The 23,360-nt window shown below is 39.7% G+C and overlaps 1 protein-coding gene across 2 annotated transcripts; it reads left to right on the top strand.

The window, feature by feature from the left end:
- Positions 1–16,125, top strand: crispld2 (cysteine-rich secretory protein LCCL domain containing 2). 2 transcript variants are annotated; one of them, XM_065952968.1, is made up of 15 exons: positions 1–146; positions 2,369–2,719; positions 4,751–4,869; positions 6,261–6,393; positions 8,478–8,593; positions 9,000–9,100; positions 9,188–9,382; positions 9,474–9,534; positions 9,635–9,701; positions 9,800–9,930; positions 10,042–10,085; positions 10,202–10,274; positions 10,831–10,906; positions 11,817–11,947; positions 14,259–16,125. In XM_065952968.1, the coding sequence occupies exons 2-15, from the start codon at positions 2,444–2,446 to the stop codon at positions 14,308–14,310; spliced, it is 1,575 nt and encodes a 524-aa protein (XP_065809040.1). In that variant the 5' UTR covers positions 1–146; positions 2,369–2,443; the 3' UTR covers positions 14,311–16,125. The 2 variants fall into 2 exon arrangements, with proteins under 2 accessions (XP_065809040.1, XP_020516831.1); XM_020661175.3 differs by having other exon boundaries at positions 3–155.
- The last annotated feature ends 7,235 nt before the right edge of the window (positions 16,126–23,360 follow it).

The raw sequence follows: 23,360 nt of genomic DNA, 5'->3' as shown, positions 1-23,360 counted from the left end.
CTCAGGAGGTACACAGCTCCTATGTGCCTCAGGAACTCTGCCAACACGCAGCAGCTCTCAGTGCTCTCTTAGGGAATAACAGGACTCTACTGCGCGAAGAGGATCTGCTCCCAAATATCCAATCAACAGGATACTAACTGAAAGGGGTGAGCAAGGTGAGACATTACACGCATCTCTTTTAACAGTGTTATCCTATAGCTTTGTGGTTGTATGGGGAGGGAGGGAGGGGGGGGGTACAGTAGATATTTTATAATGTTATTTTATCTGATTTTTTATCAATTAAGCTAAACCTGCCCTTGTAAGCCAATTTGATCTCATTAGATGATCTGAGTTACTCTACTAGGCTACTTGTGACACTATGAAGTCTTTTCAGTATATTTCAGTTAGGGGTAAACCAATGTAAAAGAGGGCATTAACAAGACACAGCTATCCATTAAGCCTAAGAGTCTGCAGCCTCACTGAAAAATGTTAATGAAAACTGACCAGAATGGGAAATCATTTACACATTCTTTGGTTAGTGTAGAATAGAAAGGAATTTTTAAAATTTAAAGCAAGATTTTATTATCATTAAAAAAAAAGGCCATTTTAGAGGTCCTGGGTCAAACAAAAAAAAACATCTTTCAAGGTCTCCCTTGTATGTAAAGCAATGCAAGCAACTATGTAGATACATATTTATCAGACTCTTGTGTTGGGACATGAGTTACCATCAGTGTTGTGCTGAAGTGGATCTGAGGTCATCTCTTTACATCAGACTCCAACTGCAGAGCGGCCTCAGCTCCCAATGACAAAGATGTGGATGTGAACCTGTGTGTATCTGATTGTTCTGCTCTGTCTGTCACTCAGTTATAAAATTCATGAGAGCCATGAGAAGGGCACAGACAGAGGAGCTGGTAGAGGTTTAGTGTGAAAAGGGGGCACAGGGAGAGTAGAAGAAGAAGAAGAAGAAGAAGGGGGAGGAGGGTGTGGTGCCTCCTGTGCTGGCACATTGTGTTGACACAGAGTCAGTGCCAGACCTCAGCAGACTTTTCACTGAGAGGGAATGGGATTCAAGGATAAGAGCAACCAAGCCAGTCATAGAGCTTGGTTTAATTTCCCCCTCTTATTTGCTCCTCTGTGTTACTAAAAGTGTGTGACTTGGAGATATAAGGTTCAGCTCTATTAGCGAATATCATCCGTCTTTTTGTTTCTGTCCAGACAAGAGGTCAGCTGCAGGGTCAGTTAAAGAACTTTGCCGCTGGTTATGTCAGGAATGCAGGCCTTTGTTCAAAGACAGTTCAACAGGGTGAAAGTCTGTCAGGTCTCCCTCCTCAGTGTCCCACCCTGCTGCTCAGTTTGGTTAGAAAATAATCAGAGAATCTGAGGAGACGAGGACAGAGTATTTTTTAGCATGCAGTCTACAACTACAGGAAAGCAAATCGAAAGACTGTAATATGACTAATGATAAGATTGAAATTTACCCTTGTAACAGGAGTTTGTAAGGCTATATTATTACTGTGAAGACAGAGTTGATCATCGGGCCATAGATGCTTGCTTTTTGCAGTTTGTGGTACAGTTCATGTCATTTTTGTGTTTATGGGAAAGTAATTGAAGGTTTACAAAATACAACAATATCTTATTAAAAGTTTCATTCTAAGATGTGTATTTAACTGTTCTGTTTGTTCAATGAACTAGATAAATGTATATAAATAAATACATATTGCAAGGATGGGATGTCATAATTTGCAGCACATGATTATGACAGTATTATGATGAAGCGAGTCTGGTGACACCCAATATATTGCAATTACCCACGATACATCATTGCTTCTGTGGATAGGAAGTGGAAAACATACCTAAAATATTTAGATCCAACATTGGAGCAGTGACATTTTCAAGTCGATGGTCACTATCAAGACTATCTGTACTGCAGTGAGGGGATTTGAATGGGGCTTTTTTTTTATTGTTTGTGAGCATACCATCTACATACATGAGGTGAAAAAATATCAGGGACATCTATCAGTATCATTCACTGAAATAAAACACCGGCCACAGCTGCAAGAAACAATGAGTAGTTAAGAACTCAGTGTAAACCATTACCAAAAAAAACCCAAATGTCTCAATAGAAGAACTTCCTGCAGGGCTGTTTGGCATTAGACAAAAAAGAAACCCTGAGAGTATTTTTTTGTACTTTATCAAACTTTTAATACTTTGTAAACCTGCATATATCTTTGTCTATGTGTGTATAATCATATGGATTTAACTGAAACTTGTTAGAAAAAGTGACTTCCATGTTTGATCATTAATCTCTAACACTGTATTTTGTAATCTGTGCACTACCGTGTTGACTCACTCCACAGGGAAAGACTCATGAAATATTTCCTCCCCGCAGGTTGTGTCTGAGACTTTGAAGCTCTGCTCTCTGTAGTCGTCTGAAAGTCAAACCTCAGACAGCTGAAGTGTCAGAATGACCTGTGCTGCCATGTTCTGGCTGCCGGCCCTATCCCTCTCCCTCCTGCTGGTGTGTGTCAGGGACTCAGCCTCCCTCTTTCTGCCTGATTCCAAGGAGCTCAGGCAGCTGCTGAGCCGCTACGAAGAGGAGTTGGACCACAACGGTAACAGCAACATGGCTGTCAACAGGACCAGACGAGCCATCCGCTGGTCGGACCACGAGGAGATCGTACAGCTGCACAACAAGTTAAGGGGAGGCGTCTACCCCACTGCATCCAACATGGAGTATATGGTGAGACATGTGCCATTACCCCAATGACCAATCCCATTATGATTCCTAAGCAACACAGACATTTCAGAGTTTAACATGTTTCATTTCAATATAAAAATCTTAAAGGGAGTTCCTTTATTTTTCAACCTGTGCAAATTATAGATATATAAATAACATTTTTAAAATATTTTAGAATTCCTCTGGTATATTGCTTCAGCCAGCAGCAGTGACGCAGCTGATTATTTCACGTGTTGTCATTCCAATACAGAAATGCTTTCTAGGATCCAAAGAGATCCTCTGAATTAACCATCAATGACATTTCGGTACTTTTTAATATAATCAAATAAGTGATCTGACGGGAGGAAATCACATTCACCTGAAAAGAATTACAAAATGTGTTTCATGCCATAGCCAGATAAAACATGTCGAAATGCATGGCAATGCAGAAAATTACATCTCGAAATGTTCTCCCCCAGATCCCACATTAAATATTCCCACCCACTTTTTATGCTTCTGACACCCACGTTGTTGAAAATAATCTAATTGTAATACACACTGTGCATTGCCTCTGTGCACTGCCTGTCAGCACCTGTGTCTGATTAGACTTGAAGCTATTTGTTGGCACTGACGTTGTTTCCTCCTGTCTACATCCTTGCTTGTGTTGTGCTTACTCTCAGATGTATATCACTTTGGACAAAAACATCTGCTAAAGTGTAGTAGAATTGTAGTTTTTACCATTCTCTTTCTGCGACTTGTAGCCTCACAGTAAGATTTAAGGATACTTCATGTGACATTGCCAGAAACAGCATAACGACCTGAACTAGTTAAACTCTATTAGTTTATTTAACCTGCTCAACTGTAATTTCCCCCAAAAGATTATAATGTAGCCATTACAATTGTGGATTGGGTTCTGGCTGGAAAACTACTGGCGCCTTTCTTTTAACATATAACACATAACCTATAAAATGGGACCTGGGTTGAAAATATAGGAATTCCCCTTTAACTTGCATGTATCAGTCACTGTGAGCTTTGAAATAAGGCATGTGAAATTGGTGTTTCTGTAATAAAAACAACCTTTTCTCTCTGCTGGAAACATCCAGTAATGCTGGTGAACAATTGCCAGCCTGCTGTGCTGCTGTTTTACAAGCAGGTTAATAATGCTGAGTCTGTACTATCTGCAAACAGCTTTGTGCGAGAGAAGACAGAAGCAGGAGGCGGGGCTGGGTCAAAAGGGGACACAGAGAATAATGCAAGTAAACAGGAAACTTGGGGATGAATGAGTATGATAGGAGGGGAATTATTGTTGAGACACACACAGATAGTTATTGGAAACCGTGAGGTTCATGAAGTTGAGAGAAGCAGTGGTGGCCTGTTTGTGCGGTTATACCCAGGTAGGAAAGTGTCTGAAGGTTTACTCAGCCCAGTGCTCTCTCAAATTCCAGCCAACAGGCAGAGAGAGAGAGAGTGTGTGTGTGTGTGTGTGTGTGTGCGCGTGTGCATTTGTGTTAGTTTGTTAGTCCATGGGTCTTACGGGTTCCAGTGGTGTCTGTCTGTGCATGTTTAAGGGACCACCAAAATGCTGGAAATTTACTGAGGAGATTGGCCATGCTGTAGAGCATACAGTACTCCCTCCTTCCCTTCATAGCCCCCCCCCCCCCCTCCACTTCTGGAATCAGGTGTCTTCTCTGCTTTCCACCCTCCTCTCTGCTGCTCTAAAGAAACCCACTCAGGAAATGTAGATAATTCAGCTGTGATTGCTAAAGATTTGTAGTGGACGAGGGCCAGGCGCCAGCTGCTCCTCTCAAATGTCACCACCTCAGGTTAATGTTGTACTCGTATGCGGCTCAGTGTCAGCTCCCTGGATAAGAAGGAAGTGCAGGGGCAGAAGCACTAAACAGATTGTTATTAGGCTGTAACTTTGTGTGAACATATTGTGCATCAAAGTGTTTATACTGTAGCAGATGCAGCTTGTACATTTTGTCACATCCCCCCCATTTGTGACTTACATAACTGAATCCCTTGTGAGATGCTTGTTTGACTTTCTGCGCGCAGGTCTGGGATGACGAGTTGGAGCGGACTGCCACTCAATGGGCTGAGCAGTGTCACTGGGATCATGGACCTCAGGACTTGCTTGCATCTATTGGACAAAACCTGGCTGTGCACTGGGGAAGGTGAGACGCTACAACACACAGAGGCTGATGTGTAGGAAGACACAGCTGTGACACTTTTTTTGCTATATAGAATAATAATAACAGTTGAAAATCTACCAAAATCAGAAAACTGAAAAACTAATCTTATGAACATTGTTTGTAGTTCAAGAACCTTTATTTATGTATTTGTTTATATAGAATACTATTTAAAATTATTAGGTAATAGCTTTGTTATTGGTCAATTAATCATTAATCATTAATTAATGCTTGACTCATTAGTTACACTACATTCATAAGATCACATTTCCTTTCACATTTACTTTGACAAGAGGTTATGCTCTGTATTTGATTATTTGATATAATAGGTTAATGCATCTAGTCTAAATAAACAGTCGGTTTGTACATTTTGGGACAGATTCTTGGACACCCCCTGCAGGAGGTGACACATTTAAATCAACCAATAATAATTTTAATTGATGTTAACTGTATGGCTTAAGGGATGGCCATGTCAAACTTTGGTCTGTTAAACTTTGTCAACATAGATAACAGCATGCAGTTGGAGAAAATGTTTAAAGTCAGTATATAACTGAAGCCAGAATAAATTTAAAAAGACTCAAAATTGACCTGATTTCCTCATTCAATAAAGAACTTTTTAATGTTTATGCACAAGCACATTGCTACTCAGTGTGAGTATGTATTAAGGCCGATGCTGTTGTGAATGGGTTTTTTGTGTCTGAATAGACAGTGGACACAGTAATGTCTTTGTGTATGACCGTGTTCGCCTATCACAGCAGGTGCCTTTCCAGGAATCTTCTCTCATTCTCACAGCCCTGTTCTCATCTCCATATGCGTTTCTTTTCTTCCTGTGCCAGAAAACTCTGATGTGGAGTCCTTTTTTTTTCCACTCCCCCTCTCCTGTCCACTTGTAAGCTCAGCACTTTTCAATACCGTAAAAAGAGATGTTTATTATACGAGATACACCTGATTTGTTAGGCAGCGGAGCCTATTTATGTTTGCTTTGATTCCTTTTTTTCAGTCTGATTTGATTTCCCCTGTTATGGAGAGGAACAGACTGCTGTTTTGTGTGCTAGGTCAAACTCAGACTCGTCACTCGAGGCCTGAAGAGAGGAGGGGGAGAGGGAGGAGCAGGGAGGTTCATGCAGTGTTTCTCAAGTCTAGCCAAAGCACCACCTGGCAGCTCCCTCAGATATTTCCCTTTTGCCCGTAGAACCTGGATGGCCTCTGACTGAGCCTACTATTTGTCTGTGTGTGTGTGTGTGTGTGTGTGTGTGTGTGTGTGTGTGTGTGTGTGTGTGTGTGTGTGTGTGTGTGTGTGTGTGTGTGTGTGTGTGTGTGTGTGTGTGTGTGTGTGTGTGTGTGTGTGTGTGTGTGTGTGTGTGTGTGCCCCACAGATACAGGCCTCCTTCCTTCCATGTCCAGTCCTGGTATGATGAGGTGAAAGACTACACATACCCCTACCCCCATGAGTGCAACCCCTGGTGTCCAGAACGCTGCTCAGGGCCCATGTGCACCCATTACACCCAGGTGAGACAAACAAGGAAGAAAACGGACATCGGGAAAGTTAAGGTGAAAGAGTTCAGGGGAAATTTTTAAGACATACAAAAAGTAGGTTAAAAGGGAACTTCACACTTACACACCAGTGTCTGCTTGCAATCAAGCAGTGACAACATGTGTGAAAAAAGATGACGTCACATTGGTCAGTGCTGGCTGGGGCTTAAGTCTACAAAATGTGACCGTGTTGATTTGAGAAACAGAAAGCTAGCCAGACCACTTTAGACCTGCTAACGATCTCTAGTATTTTAAAGCTAAAATAAACGCTACTAGCATAACACACCTGAAATTCTGGATTCTCATCGATTGAGTAATATTGTAGTGAATCTTGGAACACACCAGCTGTGTGAGGCTATTAAACCTCTGGGAGCCTCGGCCAACTTTTCAGGGAGACAGATATCTTTTTATAGTGTTTGCTAAAGAGCTTAATCTGTGCTAGATGACTACATTATGACTGATGCATTCTGCATTTTTTTGCTCCACAAGGACAAGCCCAATGAAACGCTACTGGACAATTATACTTGAACAGATTCTGCATTTTTATGCAAAGTCTTTGAATGGTGATTATATCGTGGATAATGTAGGTGCACAGTTCTAACAAGGGAGAACAATCTTTGGTAGAAAATGGACAATAAATCTGGTTGTGCTTTCTGTTGTGCTTTGTGCTTTTATGTTCTCCATTAACAAAGCACTAGGTAGCGAGTTGCAATACCTGAACCTGAATCTTAACCGGATCAGTTACTGAAGGAAATTGAAAATATTAGCATCATTTTTTTGTAAATGTTAGGATTAAACAATATTTTTAACTTCCTTTAGAGCCATGTGCTGTAATTTATATGATACTCATGTAAAAAAAAAAAAAAAAAATAGTATGTGGTCATGTGCCTTCTTTTATCTGTAATATGTCAAATGTGTGGCTTGACAGGTGTTGCAGAGCAGAACATGTGTTGTGCAGCCTGTATGATATTTCATAGTATTTATGGTTAGAGTTGTGGAGAGTCTGAGGGGTTAAATGACAGGCATGGATAAAGTAACTTGACAGAGAAAACAGTGATGTTAGAAACACAATTAGTCAATCAGATGCTAGAAGTGGAAGAAAAACACAGAAATAAGTGTGAAAGAGTTGATGAAACTGAAGAAATTGATCAAAATGAGACAGTAGTGGGTGAGCTGGCTTCCTCTTCCACTAGACTTTACTTTGTGGCAGCTGGGATGAGTTTACAGAAACATCCAGACTCCTCCCTCTGCCCTCACCCTGCAACCTGATCACTGCCATGTGGTAGTCATTTCCAGACACAGCAGACACCTCTCGCTGCTTGACCTGGATTCTTCTTAAGATGCTGCAGAGAGGAGTCAGTGCCAAATCTCAACATCATCACCTTGTCTCTGTTTTTTTTTAATTTTCTGGAAAGCATTGAAAGTGTCATACACAAACTACCTGTGCAGAGACACGCTGGACCCTCTAGTGCTGCTTATTAGCGTGAGCTCTCAGCACTCATCAGCCTGTTTGTGCTGAGTCACCGCTTCCAGTGCCCTGTAACTGTACCGGGGAAAAGATGAATATTCCAGAGGAGGGGGAGAGAGAGAGCACATGTTTCAGAATTTGGGAGGAAAGAGAGGAGGAGTTATGGAACATTCCGTGTTGTATTATATGTCAAATGGCACATTATTCACGGCACACCAATGCAGAGGTGTTCCTTTTAATAAGGCATTTTATTTCACCGTGGACAGCTTTGGCCTATATGCTGACTTCTGTTTCTTAGAGTTGAGATATTAAAAACTGCCAATTTTTCCACTTTTTCTTACTGGACGATGATCGTGTCAAGGTGGAGAGTGGGTTCAGACATGAAGTGCATCTGACTGGGATAAAATAACAGACATGGCACTCTTTGAAGTCCCAGAGACCCTAAAGATTGTGGCTGCCAATTACATTTTCTGGAATGATTAAGTGAGAAAAGTGAGACAGGAAAAGTCAGCTATAGGCAAAACAGTTCATTCTGCTAGGTATTCTTTGTGCTAACTTTAGCCCTTCTCTTATTTCCTTCCCTCTTTTACAGCTGGTCTGGGCAACCACAAACCGAGTGGGCTGTGCCGTGCACACGTGTCCGAGGATGGATGTGTGGGGAGAAGTATGGGAGAACGCCATTTACCTTGTGTGCAATTATTCCCCAAAGTAAGATCAACATTCCTCCATGTTCGCCTGTTCATCAACACTTCTGCTCTCCTGACTGTAGTTTACATTCCTCCTCCTTCAATGCTGACAAATGCTTCAGTGGGTTCCCAATATAACTGTAATACAGATGTATAGCACTAGATATCAAGAATGCTTGTTTGAGAAATTGGGTCCATTCCTCCAGATGTCAGAATAGATCAAAAATAAGTGAGCAAAGGAGAAGGAAATTGAGAGATTTATCTGCCTGAGAGACAACAAGGAGGTTCTTTAAAAGTATGTGGGACTGATGACTTTATAGGTGTGTGGACCACAGATATAGGATGCTGAAGTAATTGCATGAGCCAAGTGACTCCTGACCTATGATTCATTTCCAACCAAGTCAAACTTTCCACTGTTTATTTTGCAGAGGCAACTGGATCGGTGAGGCTCCATACCAGCATGGCCGCCCTTGTTCCCAGTGTCCCCCCAGCTATGGAGGAGGGTGTAGGAATAACCTGTGCTACAAAGGTGAGACAACCCACATGGTTTTTAATTTAAAAAAAAAAACTGTCCACCTTTTGCCTACCTGAACCTCATCTGTTTGTTCATCTGTAGACACAGGGCGCTCAGAGACAGAAGATATGAACGAGGTGGAGAAGCCTCAGGTTCCACTGCCGCCTCGTACCACTGCCAAACCTGCCCCTAAACCTAAACCATCACCTCCGAAGAAACCAGCATCCAAACCCTCCACTCCTAAACCCAGCACACCCAGGGTCCCACCTTCAAAGACTCCTGGCAGCACCTTTCTCTGTAACTACACGAGTTATAAACAAATAACCTTAAAATTAAAGGTTTTTTAGTTGATTTTTTTTTTTTATAAATGTATTTCTTGTTCTTGCAGCTCAGAACATTAAGTGTGAGACAAGACTGCGAGATAAGTGCAGAGGTGCAGCATGCAACAGGTTAGGTTCAATTTTGTTTGTGAATCGTTTTCATTCTAAATTACCTTACTCTTCCTCTCAGACGCCTTCTCTTGTCTTCAACACTTTTTCCACTCCATAGATACAAGTGCCCGGCTAATTGTCTGAATAAGAAAGGGAAAGTTTGGGGAACTCTTTTTTATGACGTGGTGAGTCTGAGCAAAAATAACATTCCAGAAAACTTGAATCATGCAGCAGTTTATACTGTAAATGCATATTTATAGATGTACATTTTTTATTGTTTCAGCAATCAAGTATTTGCAGAACTGCAATTCACTTCGGCATCATCGACAACAACGGAGGACTGGTCGACATCACGAGGATGGACAAGTTTCCATTTTTTGTTAAAGCCACAAAGAATGGTGTCGAGTCCCTTAGGTATGATTTATTCGTCTTGACACAAAATATGATTCACATTTTCTGCGATACTCGATTTGTCTGGAAAACATTTGTTATCCTGATTTCCAAACCCTCTAACATCTTTTACAGCAAATACAAACCTGGCAATGCGTTTGTGGTGGCCAAAGTGGAAGGTAAGTGAAGCACTGATTTCAAGAAGAGCTTTGAGACGTGAAGCAGATTTAATCTGTTAGTCAACGCATATTATTAATTAAATATTAAGTGTGTTTCTCTTCACTCTCTTTGACAGAAATGAATGCTGACTGCTACACAACAGTAGCTGAAATCTGCCCTTACAAAAAACCCAACACACACTGCCCAAGGTTTGTTCAAGAATAAAATAATGAGCCAATATAATGAGCCCATAACTATATTTTATTGTAAGAATACGTCAATTGTGATGTTTTATTTGATAGGGAGTGACAGATAGAATGTATAGACAAACTGAAAACAGCAATTCAATGCACGTATCATAATGTTTATAGTGGATGCTAATTTACAACATCTGTCTCTAGAGGGGCTTTTGAGTGTATTGACATACTTGTGTACTGAAAGTACTTCTAAAAATGTACACATTGACAACCCAACAAATACATGCAAGAAACACTTTACTGTAACTCCCCCACTGAACATTCATAAGCAGTATATTTATATCTAATAGATGGTTTGTGACACAATATAATGTAGTTATAAGCAGACATCTATAACATGTGTTGGCTCCCATAAGTCTTGTATAAGATGAAATATCTTCATAAAATAGCTATAAAAAAACATTAATTGTGTAATGCAAGTCTACCTTGTAGAGGAAAACTTGTTCCACCTTTATGAACCTTATCTGTTCATTCACATTCACACTAATGTTTTTCTTTTTTTTATTAGAATCTTCTGTCCAGACAACTGCAAGACTCAGCCTTCTTATTGGTCACCTGTGATTGGACAAAACATCTACGCAGAAGTAAGTCGTACACTGTTTAGTGTATGCATGTTCTGAATGGAAAAATTGATCATGGATCACACCAGGATAAAGGTCCTTCACTTGTTTTTTTAGATACTCATGTTCTATTAGTTCAGACAGAAGAGACCGGATTTGTGGATCTGCAGCATGGTTATGTTTGAATTCCCAGGACTTTTGAGGCATGGTAGTTATGGAAAGTCATTTCATCACAGTAGGAATATGTCTCATGGAGATTGGGAGTAATGGTGAGGTAATTCAGAGACTGTTAAAGAAGTATCATTCTGTGTCGGATCCTACCACTCCTATTTTTACCCAGGAATTGTCTTGTACTAAGTGCATGTATCTCAGAGACAGGAGACTTACAAAGTGGTTTTATCAGAAGTAGTTTACGTAATCCAGTCAAGGTTGGTTATTTTGTGTGAAGTGCACTTCAGACTGAACGTAGTGGACCTTGTAAGAGAGACAATGTTCCACTGGACACAGATCACAGTTCCCAGGAGATCTTGACCTTTTATGTCATACAGAAATCACTGAAAAAGGGGTGGCTCATAGAAAATGTTTCCAAGGGGGTTTTTGCAATCTAAGTCACCCAAATGTGTAGAGGCTGGATGCTGATTACACATGAGACATAAAAAATGTGGTTAGAAATGTTGGAGGTGTGTATGCACAGTGTAGACTGTGTTTACACTAGAAATGAATGATTCTGCTCCAGGCTGCTGATAAGGGCTTGTGGTCTGCTGTACGTGTTTAGAGTGTGAGGAAAACATTTGGCACACATGTCAGTGTGTTTGCATATTTGTGTTTGTGTATTTAATAAGGAGAGAATATTAAAACTGTTCTGTGTTGAAAGGACTGTTTACCATCTTGTTGAAGCATTTCTCTTCTTTTTCTCCAAACTTTGTCTTCACAGAGCTCCAGTATTTGTAAAGCAGCCATCCATGCAGGGGTAATCAAACCAGATGGTGGTTTTGTGGATGTTCTTCCACTTGACAAAAGAAAGAACTATGTTGGAATCCTGAAAAATGGCATCCAGTCTGAGAGGTATTAATATCTTTTTATTTTTTTGAGTAAACTATTTATACTTTGCTTATATTTCCAAGTTGAGGAATGCACCACGAAGATAGATGGATCAGGAAACATGTCAAATAGTTGTAGATTTCCATAGTGACCCTGGAGATAGTCTGAGTTCCAGAAATATATATTTTTAGGTTCGGCTCCAAGCTGTCTAGCAGTGGAGTTTTTAAGAAAGGCTTTTGAAGGCCTCCATTAACAAGCAAACATTTGGCAGCTGTGAAACTATAAAGCCTCTGTAGTTTAAATGCTGAGAAAAATGCTGTTATAGTAAAGTCTAAGGAGGTATTGTTTTTTTAATTGCTAGGAAAGTACTGTACATTTTGTATAAATATTCCATTTTAGGGCAACATATTTAGTGAAAGCTGTAATCTCATAACACATTGCATGATGATAAATTATAAATGTAATCCTCTGAAGTCTAAGAGGTGTCAACATGTATGGATTAAAATTCATTGGTCACACAGTGTTGGAATAAATGGAGCAAATTCTCTACACCAGAGGAAAGGCAAGTTATCAAGTGTTCAAATTTATTCTGGCTGAATTTTCTTTTTTTTTAGGATTGACACAAGGTCAGCAAACAGCATTTGTGACCAAGCACAACAGTAATAGATTTAAGGTGTTTAAATTACATCCATCTATTTAGGCTAGATGAAGAACACCTGTGCGTCTGGGGTATTTTTGTGTTGGGAAAGAGAAAACCAGCTTCAAAACAGACCAAACTGCCATTTGTGCGTCATGTAACTTGACTTCCAGTTTGCCATTATGTTCATGTTGGTGGATTTTCATTCGGTTTGGCTAACCAAATGTTAGTGAGTTACAAATCCCAAAGAGACTTAGATGACTTTGAAGCTGTGGTTGTGGTTACCAGAGGCAGCTATGTAACAATATAATTAATCATTTCTGTGTTTAGATTAACAACTTCTAGGACAGGTATAGCCAGGATAAAAGATACATTTCAAATGTAGGTAGCAGATCAGATTGGACTGGAAACAAAGTTAAGGAGGGTCTCGGTCACAGTGGTTCAGTAGCCTGTACTGTGAGGTGTAAAGAATGGAAATAAAATCTTCAAATATGTTAACAATAATCATGCATGTTCGGTCATGGATCTCAAGGTTAAGATGTGTTTTTAATAAGAAATTCCTAAATGGGGTCACTTCCAAACAGATATGAGTTTATAGTAAGTTATTACACAGAACAATACCCGTATGCATCTCCTTTAGTACCAAATGTTATGTGTTGGAAAGAAAAACCTTGAGATTCTTCTGGAACGAAACAGTAACACGTTTAGTGTTCTTGACAGAAGAATCTAAAAAATGTCTGAGAAAGATGCTGCCATGGACTATACCATACCTTTATTTATGTGTCCTGTAATAACACATGTAGTGGGTTTAGGCACTCCATGTTTCTCACATCACTCTCACGTCTGTGGCTGGCTCCAGTGGACTCAGGCTAGGTTAGGAAGCCCTTGTGGCGGGTTCTGCTGGCATGTGGCGTTCTAAGAGTAATGGTGTGGTTCAATGTGTGGATGGGCCACACATGGGATCTTTGCTTACTTTACCCCGGCATTTCAATTGAGCGTGCAAAGTGCTGAATGGACAGAATACCCTAAGTCTGACTTCTATGAAATCCAATGCAGAGCTGTGAAGGCCTCACTCAGGGCAGTGGGATAGGAGGTCAATAAAGAGAGCGGAGAGTCCGAACAAGGTGCCAACACCATGGCAGGGCGAGCAGTGTGGACTCCTGGGAAGTAATCCCAGCCTATCTGATTACTTGGAAACAATGTCAGCTTCAGGGTTGTGCTTTACAGACAATTATTTGCAATCTGATACAAATAGCTCAGGCCTTTTAAGATTATTGATCATGGCAGAGCTTCAAGGTCCCTACACTAATGAACTACATACAAAGTCATCAAGTTGAACACATGTTGGGGCTGGAAACAGTCTGACTAAGAAGTATGGAAACAATGATACTGCCATGCAGCCCACATACTGTTTGGTAAATTCGTGTGCACTGTTTTAATTGAGTTGGCTGCTGGAAGGGCTTGGGTATTTCTTACAAGCAAACATTAATAACAATATATGTATTTGTTTGACATAAGGCAGCACACCTTCAATTTCACATTTCAAGTCCAGTTTGCAGAATACTACTCTGCAATATTCAGTGATGTTGCCGTAGAATAATTATTTTCATTTCCTTGCGTGCCCTTTGAGCACGTTTGATGGACAGTGGTTGCCTCTGTAGTAAATGTAACAAGTTTTCCCATTTTTCCCGTTTGCAGTAAAAGCAACATTGAGGGAGGATCTTTCCGGGTTTTCACTGTGAGGGTGTGAGACTCACTACAGAGGTCCAAAGACCAACAGCGCCACCTCAGCTGCTCCTGAAGGGCAAAGCGTGCCCACAGGTTGGACACCATGGTTGTTTATCTGTTCTTGTGTCTGTGCCTTCAGTGGAAACAGAGTTCCAGCAGACTGATCGACCCCCCCCCCCCCCCCCCCCCCCCCCTCCCTTTCTGTTCATAACTAGCAGCCAACCAGTAAAAATTGTCTGATACTTCAATGGACTTCAATTCATTTCTGTTTTTTTTAACGCCACATACAGTATGGATATTTCTTATACATACTTACTTATACTTACTTACAGACTGTTTTTTTTATATATAATGATGCATTACACAGCTGGTGCTGCAAAAATACTTATTCTACAGAAAGTATGATGTTTACATTAATGTTCTTATTTCAAATATAATTTCTATTCATACACAGGAATGTAAACTGATCACAATTTATTTAATCATTGTCTAGAATATTTGATCTTTGGGTTGTTTTTAATTGAGTCTGATATATTTACATTTTTATGACTAAGCTGATTTGTTATTGCCCCTTTCTGCTCTCCTGGATTATCTATGCTTTTTCCTGTTAAAGATTTAGACTGTTACAGATAATCCTCTAAATTGTATTTATTAGTTTTAACATGTGCTCTTTGTAAGTGTTGATGTATCACCCGGTTACCCGGATAAAAAAGGGAAGAAACAATATGTTAATTTTGAGTATATAAGCAGCCGGCCCTGCTGTAGATAGATATTTCTCCCCTTTATTGGCATACATGTGGAGGGAATTTAGAGAAGGATAAGTTAATTGTAATGTTTTTGATAGTTGGTGTCGATGGGTCCTCATACAGTTGGCAACACTGTAGATAAATTCAAAAACAATAACAGACGGTAGATATGTTTAAAATACCAAGCAGTCATTTTGTGATTTTATATAATTTATCGCTTAGCGCTCTCCTCATCTTCTCATTGCTATCACCTGTGTACAATAAATGAAAACTCAACCCCCCCCACCCCCCCTCACCCTCGCCACCCACCTAAGACAGATGAATGTGTCACATGTTTCAGAGTTTCTGTGTAAATACGGTCAGTGGATGTTTTAACATTTCCAATCTTCTAACTGCAGTTTATTTTATTTTACGCAGTAGATGCCGGTCTCACACATGCAATGTTTCTAACTAAAACTGGATTGAGGGACTTTTGCCATTTTACAGCTCTTATTTTAAAACCTTTCTTAAAGAACGCCACATTTTTTTGAGTTATAGTTTTGTTATTTTCTATCATTTTACACGTGTCTTGCTTAGGTATCTTAAGTATTACTGCAATGTTTTGTACATGTTAGCATCGTTAGCATTCTCAAGAAAGCTTATATCAGTTGTCTGTAAAAATCCAGTTTGTGCGTCTCAGGACTGTTGTGTCCTAATGACGTCCTAAACAACACAGGACACCTTAGAGTACAAGTAAGTCTTTAATCTCTTTAGTCTCTTTAATTTATCTCTCTGTCACCTGGCCTAGAAAATAATGTCTCATTGAAAATCTCTTCCTGTTACATAATTCAACTTTATCTTTTTACTCTACCTCAGTCCTATCGCTATGCTAGGCATGTAGTTCTTTACCATAAGGATATTTGTACGGGAAATGTTACAGGTTTTGTAAAGTCATGGGAAATGTAAATACTAGGTTGTTTTAGAATAATCTTTTATGCAGTACAATATGATTGAAATGTGTTAATGTGTTTTGATTGCCTTGTTTTTATACAGGTGTGGATAGGTTCCATACTGTTTTGCACAGTTTAAAAATAAAGTTTGATTTACAAATTCAAAAACATGTTTTGCTTATTCATGTCTCGTGAATGCTTCTTCTTAAAGTGAAGTGTTGGTGTTCAGCTTGTTTAAAATATTATTATATCATTAAATATCATTCATTACGATGTATTTTGCACCATCTCTGGACCTCTGCTGCACCTTTAGACAACAAAAGCAAAACCACTTATTTTTCATCAGGGTTGGTTCAAGTGTCTGTTGTTTTTTTTATGCTTCATTTATTGCCATTTCAATCAGGCGAGACAAGGGAATCACATAAAGAAAATTATTTATTGCAATGGATAACATGGAAATGTGACTTGACAGAAAGACTTTGGCACTTGGGTTGATGTTCAATTAAATTAAATTCAAATTCAAAAAACTTTATTTGTCCCCGGGGGGCAATTCAAAGGCACGCAGAGCAGTAAATTAACAACGGTGCTAGTAGACGAAACATTTTAACCTAAATATAAAGTGTCAATTTAAATACAACTTAAAGCTTAAACTTAACTTAAAAACACAAAATATAAAAGAGTAGAAATAAGTGGACAGTGATCGGACGAACAGATGTAAACAGATGTAACCATAACTATGTGCAGTAGTGACCAGATGTAAACAGAACTATGTGCAGTAAACGAGAATTATATATATATATATATAGAGCTATGTGCAAGTAGGCAAATACTAAATGATAAGTTAATAAGGTGCATGGTGAATAATGGAACAACAGAACTAATATATACAATATAACTATAAAGGTAAAAATGAGATAAATAAAGTGACCGTAGTGCAATGATGGATAAGAAACAACAGGAATAGGAGGCAGTTAAGGTGCATGGCAAATGAAAGGAAGTAAAAACAGCAAAGTTCACAGCTGAGAGTCTGCATTGGGTGAGAGGTGTTGGTGTCTGTTGGGGGGGGGGTTAGGAGTTGAGGAGCTGGACAGCCCTGGGAACAAGCCGGCGTCCTGAGGGGAGCCACTCAAACGCTGGGAAGAGAGCATGTGAGGGGTCCTGCATAATCCGACCTGCTAGCCTGATTGTCTGTTGCTCATAGATCAATGTCAAAGTCCTTACAGGTAGTCCAATGATCTTAGAGCAGACTGTGACCGTGCTCTGCAGGCGGTTTCTGTTCTGGAGGGTGGTGGAGTTATAGCAGGTTATAGAAAATGTAATAATGCTCTCAATGAAGGAGGTCAGAAGAATGTTCTTACTGACTCCAAAGGAATTGAGCTTCCTTAGGAGGTATTTTCGCTGCTGACATTTCCTCAGAATCTCCTCGGTGTTGGAGGAGAATTTCAGCAGGCTGTTGAAGATGGTACCCAGGTACTTATACTCCTCTACTAGTTTGACAGGATTCCCATGGATTGTGGTGATTGCTGATGCAGCCAGTTCCCTCTGCTTGTTGGAGAAGGTCACCACCATGTCTTGGTCTTGCTCACGTTCAGTTCGAGGCAGGAGCTGTCACACCACTCCACAAACTCCTGAAGAACTGGTCCATGGTGCTGAGAGGGGCCTGGCAGCAGAGACAGGAGAACTGTGTCGTCCACATACTTCACCAGGTGACAGTTTGGCTGTGTGGCTCTGCAGTCATCGGTGTAAAGGATGAAGAGCAGAGGTGAGAGCATGCAGCCCTGAGGGGAGCCAGTTGAGGTGTGTTGGAGGTTGGAGAAGGTGTTGTTGACCAGAACTCTCTGTGATCTGTTGGTCAGAAAGTTCAATATCCACAGGATAAGCTGGTCGTTCAGATGGAAGCAAGTTGAAAGTTTGTCAGCCAGGATGTGAGGCTGCAGGGTGTTGAATGCAGAGGAGAAGTCTGCAAACAGGAGTCTGGCTGAGGTGTTGGGGTGCTCCAGGTGTTTGTGAACAGTGTCTATTATGAATGTTTTTGCATCATCGACACCTCTGCCTGCACGATAAGCAAATTGTAGCGGGTCCATCTGGGAGTCGGTTTCTCTGATGATGTGTTGTTTTATGATCCTCTCCATGGCCTTCATCACCAGAGACGTGAGGGCCACAGGCCTGAGGTCATTCAGTGATTTGGCGGGGCTTTTCTTGGGGATGGGGAATGTCAATTCTGAGTGTCAACAGAATAAATCCCCCCTCTGGAGTCCAGACACTGGTGGTGGTGAAGCTGATGACTTTTTGAGACTGGATGGTTGAAGAATTGATGGATGATGATTCTGATTCAGCAGAACGATGATAGGCTGACAATGAGGAAGGAACGCCATGCAATTGGTTAGATGAGTACCGCTGATGAGACAGCTGAATGACAGCCCCAGAAAATGACAGCTCGAGAATGACAGGGGAAATGTGAGTGAGCATGCATAAGACGGATGAATGAGCGATAGATCGAGAAGATAAATATATAGTCTTTCTCACTGGATTTACACTAGAGTTTAATTTCTTAGTAGGTTGAGAGGATGTCGCCTTGTCATGGTAAGTACAGCTTCACAAGACAGTTCAGCTAACCAAGACACAGTCAATTTTCACCAACATGAGGTTGATTTCATGCACGATTCCTAAATAAAGTTTTCCAATCTAATCTAATCTTATCTCATCATTCAACCACATTCAAAATAACAGACATGAAGACTATTAATTCCTAATTGTTTACACAGAGTATTGCATCCTTGGAGTAGTAGGTTCTCAATATGCTGATGATTTGAATCAATGTCAACGTGCAATAAGTGAAAAAACATGAGAAGAAAACTGTAGAAATATGATCTCCCATTTTTATGAAAATAACTTTGACCAGAGCATTGCACTGAAATCTGCATGTCCTGCATTATCTATGAAATTTATACCCAGACCACCCAGGATTTAACCGTTATCTTTGGAAAAAATATCTCTAACCATGTTTATAACCTTGGTCTGCGGACAAACGCATGCAGAGTAAAGTGTACTCAATGCCCACATACATAATCTGCTAATATGGCTTACTTTATGGTTAAATGATTTCAGAAGAGAGAAAGAAACTTCATAGACTCAGCGAAAATGTCTTGACCTTATAATTTTCCCCTTCACGCTCTCTTCATCTCTTAACATGTGTTCCTAAGAAGATCTGTGAGATACTACAAACACTTTATAGAAAGTATATCATCTGCTCATTTATTCAAATGTTTAGAAAGGAGGAGAGGTATTAGAAGAGGAGAGGCAAACCGCATAGAGAGAAGACTTGATCAACTCATAATAACTCTTCATACCTCCAGGGTTTTAAAGAGGCAGATGTTCAGTTTCATTTAAGCCCTGCTTGGATCGACCTCTGACCACCTTGCAGATAAACAGCTGGAACTGGCTTTTTCCATGTCTGCTTTACTCCCATTGTCACTGGAGATAAAGATTTGCACTCACCCTGTAAATCTGCAGACTGCTCAAAGTAAAAACTCAGGAGCTCAGTCCAACTTTTTGTGATCTTGTCCTTAAATGCGCTTTGCACTTTTTTTGGTATTGGCAAAATGTTGTTGTTGAGCAATATCACACAAAAGGGTGACATGTTGTACTGGAACAAGGCTAAACACCTTTCAGTTCCCACGTGTGCTTAATTTACAAGAACTAATAAGCAAGAAAATGCAATTGGGACAGTCCACCTTGTACAGAGGAATTTAAGATTCTTGGAGAATAAAATTAGAGGCATACTATTCCAAAAAAGAGATAAGCAAGAGCTGTGGCTGATGTTTTTATGACAAGATTGTGTCTGGCTTCATAAAATGCAGTACAATTGGTAGATAAAAATAAAGGACAGATACCAGAGCAATCTCTGATTTTCGGGAGCATTAGGAATGTACTTTGTGATGACCAAATCAAGTTATAGACTGGAACCCCATAGGGAACATGGGAACCCAGAGAGAGGGAATGAACAAACAAACTGGTAAACACAAAAGTGTTATTACACTGGGAAGGTTAGGCTAATCAGGCACAGGTGGATGCGATTAGGTGTACCACAATACAATGAGGTAAAACTTCAGACACAAGGAGGAAGGGTGAGTGACAAAGTAACAGGAAACAAAGAATACATGAACAAAGGAGCATGAGAAAGCGCGACAGTTCTGCCAGGTAATTTATCTGTTAAATTTATTTTGCAAATTAAACAAAAATATTAAAATATTTAGAGTGACAGCATCCTTCACTGATGTTGCCAAACCATCATAATGTGATGGTGCTTTCTTAAGTCATGTATCCCCTTTGCTGTTTTACTTGGTTTGGCCTTCTTTGTTTTTCTAAGTATGAGGGCCTCAGCAGTGAATCTCTGGCTGCATTCCACCAGGACTTTGTGTGATTTCTGGCCCAGAAGGATGCAAACCCAAGTGAGCGAACAAAGGCTCTTTGTCAGTGACATGATGAGGAATCCGTGGTGATGGTGTGAAGTCGACCAAGTGGACTGGAGCAGCTCAACAAAGCCTTGCGGCCCGCTAGATCTATAGTCACACGGACAGTTTGTCTTTCGCTTCCATGAAGCACTTCTATTCTAGGAAGGGTGTGTTCAAGATTCACAGCCCATTGATCAAACACAAGGTGTGGGCACATACGTCTTTCACAAGAATCGGTACGTTGTGTTACTAACCATAATCTATGTGGATTTTCCCTGTTCATGGATGAATATGTATAGATGATGATTAAGGAATTTTGAATTGGTGGCTTTGTAAATGGAGAAATGATCGTTTTTGGTTAATGTGATATTGTAAATACATTGACTGTAAATAACATACAGTAATTGTACTGGGATGCTAAAACATCTCACACTGATTCTTCAGTTCAGTGAAGTATTTCTAACTATTGACTGTATAAAACATGGACATATGATCGGTGACGTCAACAATTGGTTTCTGAAGAAATGTTTTGAAGCCCAACGATGAAGGTCCCTCTAGAAGGTCCCCAAAATTGCTGTTCACAATGAATTCTAAATGATGACATTTGGTAAAATACATTATTATTCATCTACATTACTGAAACCTTCAAAGGATTTCCATAAGTCCAGTATTTGGCTAATGATAGGAGCAAGAAAAAACATTTCATAAACCTGCTGTCAGTATAGCAGTCTAAATATAGAGAACCTCATTATGCCGTAGACGTTTTAACAAAAAGCAAACTCATAGCCCAGTTTTGTTTTCCAGCATCACACACTAGAGCCGACACGTAACACATGCAAATCATGGTTGGCTGCTTCTTTTGTATCTTCTCTGGTGGTTATTGCCCTGTTTGATGAGTGTATCAATCAATGAGTACCAGAAGAGTTTGTCCTCACTTTGTTCTGAGTGGAGCAGTAAAACAAGTGGAAAGTTAAACTGAAGCAAACAAGACTTAAGGCCCAGTGTTATTGTCTGTTTAAATAGGTCTATCCTAAGTAGGATTTTTCTTGTACACAGCGAACCACAGAATTAGAAGAGTAATAGTACAGCTCTGCAAACCTCTATAGTTTTTTATGTTGTCTTTCTAAGGAATGCTTTGGGAGTTCAGATGAAACTAACCACAGGCCTTCTAGAGACACAAATCTGTCTAAACAGCCTGATGTTCTGACTGCAATGATCAAAACAATTCATAAACATTTACCCAGAGTAAATGCCTAAATTTAATTTGACTTCAACATTAACATCCTTGGAACTGACACAGTAGTGTAACTTTGACTAAAATGTCCAATCCAATCAATACTTAAAAACATGAATCCAAGCAAACTCTGAGAGTGTTCAGTGTTCAAAAGTAGGCATCTTGCCATTTCACTCTAAGCTCCCATTAAGTTAATGGAAAAATAATGCTTCTTCAATTGGGTGTGGCTGCATAGGCGAGGAGCAAGCTACAATTGTGACAAACAACTTTAAGAATGAAGCTGATGTCAAGGAATCTTTAAAAAAAGAAAGGTTCAGAACTTTGCAATGGTGTCTTTGGACTTTTGTGTCACTTTTGGCAAATTAATGTAGCAGAGATGCCAATTCAAATTTATTTTGATAAAGTTTGAAAAATTTGACCAACTAACAAAAGCACATGCATGATGTCTGATGGTTTGTATCTAAATATGCATGTTCACTTTTCTTGGGCACTCTTCTTTTATGACATAAACTGCTGCGTGGCAGTCAATAGTTTTTAAATTGCAATGTTTTGGCTTCTGCTAGTTTGTTTCACCAATCCCAGAGGGGTGATGACTACAAGCTTTAGTGTTTAGGTTGTGGACAACTCGTAAACAGCTTTAACAGTTGAAGGTTTAATAGTTCACAGCAAATGAAAGTTAGTGGGTATTTGTTCTCTTTTGCAATTTTCACACTATTTAGTTTGTATTGTGAATGCAAACTCCATTTGCTGTTCTCGGAATTTGTTTCTGTAATTGCATCACTCAACATTTTTTTTTCTTATATTCAAGTTCACCATCCAAGGAGAGAGATTGATAACTTTAGAGAATACATAGATATTTAAGAACGTCTTTATTGTTTGTCCAAGTTCTGCAGAACCCCTGTCCATCCTTTGTTATGAGGACATAAATCTGAGTGATGAAAGAATTGACTATTTGACTCAATGTCAACATGCGGATAGCAGCCCTTTATAAAGTGGCTGCTATCATTTTCATTACCCAAGTCAACTGAATCAATCTGATCTGAGGCCAGTTATTACACTTGTGTTTGTCATAACAATAGCACTTAGTCACAAAATCTGTTCTGTTTCTTGTATGTTGGAGCTGGGGTTAAATTATAAGAAGCAAACCCAATTTAGTTTAAGCAGTGATGTGAAAATGGTTTATGTGTTTTTGTACATATTTTGTGTAAAAAGTAAAGGAATCAGTGTGTTGTTGTTTTCTTAATCGTTTATTGGGTAATGTAGTGTGTCATCAGCTTAGAGGATGTAGTTTATGGTGTTGAACCTTTATCATATTGTGCTGCCCTCATTTAATTTAATGGAGTGGCAAAATATTATAAACACCTTAACATAAAATGCAGTCCAGTATATAACCAACTTCCACCAACATGAGAAATATAAAGTATTATCAGATTATCACCTTCCTGACCATGTCAACAAAAACTGAAATTAAAAGGCTTTGTAAAAGTAGAATTAATGGTGAACAGTTGTATTGGATTGCAAAAGATGTGTGGATCTTCGAAGAGGTCATAAATTGCATCCCTAGCACTCCTAGTCTTGGGCCCTTTTCAAGAATGGAAGACAAAACAGTTTGTAAATGAAGAGCTACTGTAACTCTGTCTCCATCAGGTATGCAAAAATAACTCCAGAACCATTCGACCTTTCCAAATTCCAAGAAAAATAGATTCCCT

Source organism: Labrus bergylta, chromosome 3 (genome assembly GCF_963930695.1).
Source record: "Labrus bergylta chromosome 3, fLabBer1.1, whole genome shotgun sequence".
NCBI classification, from domain to species: Eukaryota; Metazoa; Chordata; class Actinopteri; order Labriformes; family Labridae; genus Labrus; species Labrus bergylta.
Note: the sequence above shows the minus strand (reverse complement) of the source record. Positions and strands in the feature narration are given on the sequence as shown.